The sequence below is a fragment of the Lactuca sativa genome, chromosome 4 (assembly GCF_002870075.4).
Source record: "Lactuca sativa cultivar Salinas chromosome 4, Lsat_Salinas_v11, whole genome shotgun sequence".
Classification (NCBI taxonomy): domain Eukaryota; kingdom Viridiplantae; phylum Streptophyta; class Magnoliopsida; order Asterales; family Asteraceae; genus Lactuca; species Lactuca sativa.
This window is the reverse complement of record NC_056626.2, coordinates 373,718,433-373,722,026: the sequence shown is the minus strand read 5'-3', so window position 1 is coordinate 373,722,026 and position 3,594 is coordinate 373,718,433. Positions and strand designations below refer to the sequence as shown.

At 35.5% G+C, this 3,594-nt stretch overlaps 1 protein-coding gene across 1 annotated transcript; it reads left to right on the top strand.

The window, feature by feature from the left end:
* The first annotated feature begins 1,718 nt into the window (after nucleotides 1–1,718).
* On the top strand, nucleotides 1,719–3,371 carry LOC111893861 (lamin-like protein). Its single transcript, XM_023889950.3, has 2 exons — nucleotides 1,719–2,016; nucleotides 2,841–3,371. Exons 1-2 carry the CDS (start codon nucleotides 1,827–1,829, stop codon nucleotides 3,170–3,172), a joined length of 522 nt encoding a protein of 173 aa, XP_023745718.1. The 5' UTR covers nucleotides 1,719–1,826; the 3' UTR covers nucleotides 3,173–3,371.
* The last annotated feature ends 223 nt before the right edge of the window (nucleotides 3,372–3,594 follow it).

The window sequence follows — 3,594 nt, the reverse complement described above, 5'->3', positions numbered from 1 at the left end:
TAGTTCCATCTAAGTAGCCGAACTTTCTTCGTGCTTCCATTGTCGTCTGCATGTCTCCAGCCCAATCATCGTAGTTCTCTCCATGTATTCTCGTTGTAGTAATGAAGTATCCTGGACGATCTTGTGACCAAGATAGAAGGACGAGTTGGATTCGATTTTTGGTGGCAGTGGTGTAGATGATTCGCCGACTGTCGTGTTTTAGGGTTTAGGTTAAAACCCACTCTATACCATGAAACAACTGGTTTGGATTACTTGGTTTATTAATTGATCACCAATACATTTATAATTACAAAGCCTCGTTCAGAGTTATAGAGTTATTCGTAATGGATAATAGGAATCAAAAGTTATACATCAACCATTTTAGGTTTGTATATAGTTAAGTAATAATAACTAGGTGTGAGACTCATGTATTACATGAGTTTATTTAAAAAAAAATATGAAATTTTAACAATTTGAGAAGTTTCAATTTATAAGAAAAATGAGAAAAAATTTAAATTATTAAAATTAATGAGATTTTAATATATTGAATACATTACATATATAAATCATTTCTAATAAATACTTTACATATATATTACCTTACATATTAAATGTGAAATTTTAATTTAATAAAATGAAAATTACAATAAAATGACAAGTGAAAAATAGAAAATTCAAAAATTCTAGAAAATGTCATGTGTCCAAATGAAGAAGATGAGGACATATGGCAAAAAAAAAAAAAACTTCATCTATTAAGGCCTTGTGGTATACATACCACGAAGGCACTCGTGGTCTATGTGGCAACGAGCATGGATCGTGCACACCACCCCGACGTTCCGTGGTCGGGTGTGGTCGTGGTTCTTCATGTTCCCGACGACGGATTCAAACGAGAAAGCTGATTGGCGTTCGATTTTTTGGCCGTTTTTTTTTTCAAACACAATTTACTAATTATAAATAACACTTCTATTATACCAAAATTTACACCCCATTTTATTCTCTAAAACCACAAAACACATACACATGGATCCCACAATACATATGGAATTTTTAAAAAGTTTTGACTCGGATGACAATGTAGAATTCGTTGAGACATTCTTCAATGTTGTGCAACACGTTCACGCCAAAGAAAGTTTGAATGCAGCGCGTACAAGGGCGGTCGTCAATCGTGATCGCCAAGCCGCACACGACTTATTGGTACGTGATTACTTTGCCGATAATTGTCTTTATAAAAAATATAATTTTATTGTAATTTTTGAATTAAAAAAGTAATTTTATTGTATTTTTGAATTAAAAAAAAATAAAAATAATGATGTGGGGTAGTGTGTTAGTGGTAGGTATCCCATGTTAGTGGTAGTGGAATGTGGTGCTGATGTGATACCCACCATATATATGGTATGTGGTGGATATAACGGATGGTCTAAGAAGGATAAATACACCTAAGATGCTAGCATGTATGATAAAAATTTCCAATTTACAACGTAGAATACCAATATTGATCAAAACCAATTAAGCCAAGCATTTTATACTTTTAAAATTTTCGTGAACCATAAACCAATTCTCGAAGATGAAATTGTACAAAGTTAGTGACATATCTGACAAGATTAATTTTTTTGTGACTTAAAAATTAGTTGCAACTTATACTCTTTTAATGCATAATATAAAGTTTTACTCATTATAAATAAAAATAATAGATAATGTTTTTTTTTTCTTTTTATAAACAAAGTTGCTGGAACACTCGATCTATTGGGTGACGCTCCTATTCGTGTTATATAGTGCAACGGATATCTTTACTCGACATTTCTAGAAAAACCCTCGAAATTCGCCACCCGATTAATTTCTCAACTCCAATGGGGCGGAGCAGCAGCAACGGTAGATGGGCGACGGCGGTGGCTTTGGCCTTCTGCGCCACATTGCTGGTGATGTTACCGGAAGTTTCCGCCAAGCGATTCATCGTCGGAGGCAACATGGGCTGGACTTCCAACGTTAACTACACTCTGTGGGCTGGAAACCAAACGTTCTACCTCGGCGATTGGCTCTGTAAGTATTTCGCTCAGATCTGCAATTTTGCTTCTCTAAATGTTGAATTTGTTGACATAGATCATCGAGTACGTGTTCATTTCAGTGATTTTAAAGCTAATCGTGCTAGATCTTTGCACAGATATGCTGACTTTTTTCCCCAAATTTTCCGTGATTTGAAATGTGGTCTCCTTTTAATGTTCCTCGTAATGATTTCAGTTAATTGAGCTTAGATTTTACTAATTTGAACCGAATGTTGATTATAATCAGTAATCACCAAGTTAAGAACATTTAGGACATTACTCAATATGTCCAGTTTTCAACCTCCTTTTTTGTGCTTCGAGTAATGTTAGGGCAATGGAGATCTGCAATACAAAATCGACAACACTCTGTATGCATAGTACAACTCGATTGTACAATCAGACAATGAATCATAGATCTCATCCTGCCTCTCTGTTATTCATTCGCCATAAAAATTTCAAAATCACGAAAGAAACGGAAAAATGAGGTTTTTGGAGTAAATATGGAGTTCAAATTTCAAACTGGTTGATGTTAACCATGGGACCATAGTTTCTTTTTGAAGTTATCTTAGTATATTTTGAACACAATCTCTTGTTCTAATCAAGAAAGTTGTGAATCTTTCTTTCGCTTTTCAAGATCTCACCGACAAACAAAACTTCAATGCCACTCTTCATCAAGATTATTTTTTTATTTAGTCTTTACTCTTTATCAGGGATTACTTATTGGAATTCGTGATCTAAGAAGCTTTTTTCTTTATTCATTTAACCCCTAAAAACATAGAACTTCTATTGAGGGTCATAATTGTAATTTCCTCGTTCTGTCAGATTTCGTATACGACAGGAACCAAAACGACATACTTGAAGTGAACAAGACGAACTATGAGACGTGCAACGCCGAGCACCCTGTTCACAATTACACCACCGGCGCCGGAAGAGACGTGGTGGCACTCAACGTCACCCACGACCGCTACTTCATGAGCAGCAAAGGCTCCTGCTACGGCGGCATGAAACTTCACGTACATCTCACCGCCTTACCACCACCGCCACGCGCCGCCGCTGCAAAAAGCGATTCTTCAAGATTCACCGCCCTCAGAAGCCAGCTGGTCATCCCCGCCGCCTTTGCCATCGCCGCCATATGGGATTCCCTTGTCTTCTAAATCTGATCCAGAAGCCAATTTAGGTAAGTTTTGGGTTTTTTATTTATTTTTTTTTAAATTAAGAAAATTGGGTGTTTGAATTTTGTTTTATGGTTCATCATCGAAGTTTGAAAATTTGTTTATGGGGTTTTGATTGTGTTGGGTTGATTGGATGTAATTGAATATTGATTTTTTTAATGGGATTATTAATTTATTATAATTGCGTAACTGGCGGATTCGTTTTTCTTTATTTTCTTTTTCCTATTGCACATGGCAGTTGTGGGTGTTGTCTTTATACGCATGTGGCTCTTTGACTCTGAGGTATTTGGACTTTTGTTTTTAGAAGTAATTATGACGATTTTAATAGTTTAGAATCAAAGAATAAGATTAGAATATTTGATTAAGGCGATGTTCTTTTTCCTATTGTAAACTACCGTTTTTGT

Excerpts from the sequence above, each read along its gene's own strand:
- LOC111893861 (XM_023889950.3), top strand. The coding sequence starts at position 1,827 with ATGGGGCGGAGCAGCAGCAACGGTAGATGGGCGACGGCGGTGGCTTTG. Across the intron at positions 2,017-2,840 it reads CTACCTCGGCGATTGGCTCT|ATTTCGTATACGACAGGAAC; the intron begins GTAAGTATTTCG and ends TCGTTCTGTCAG.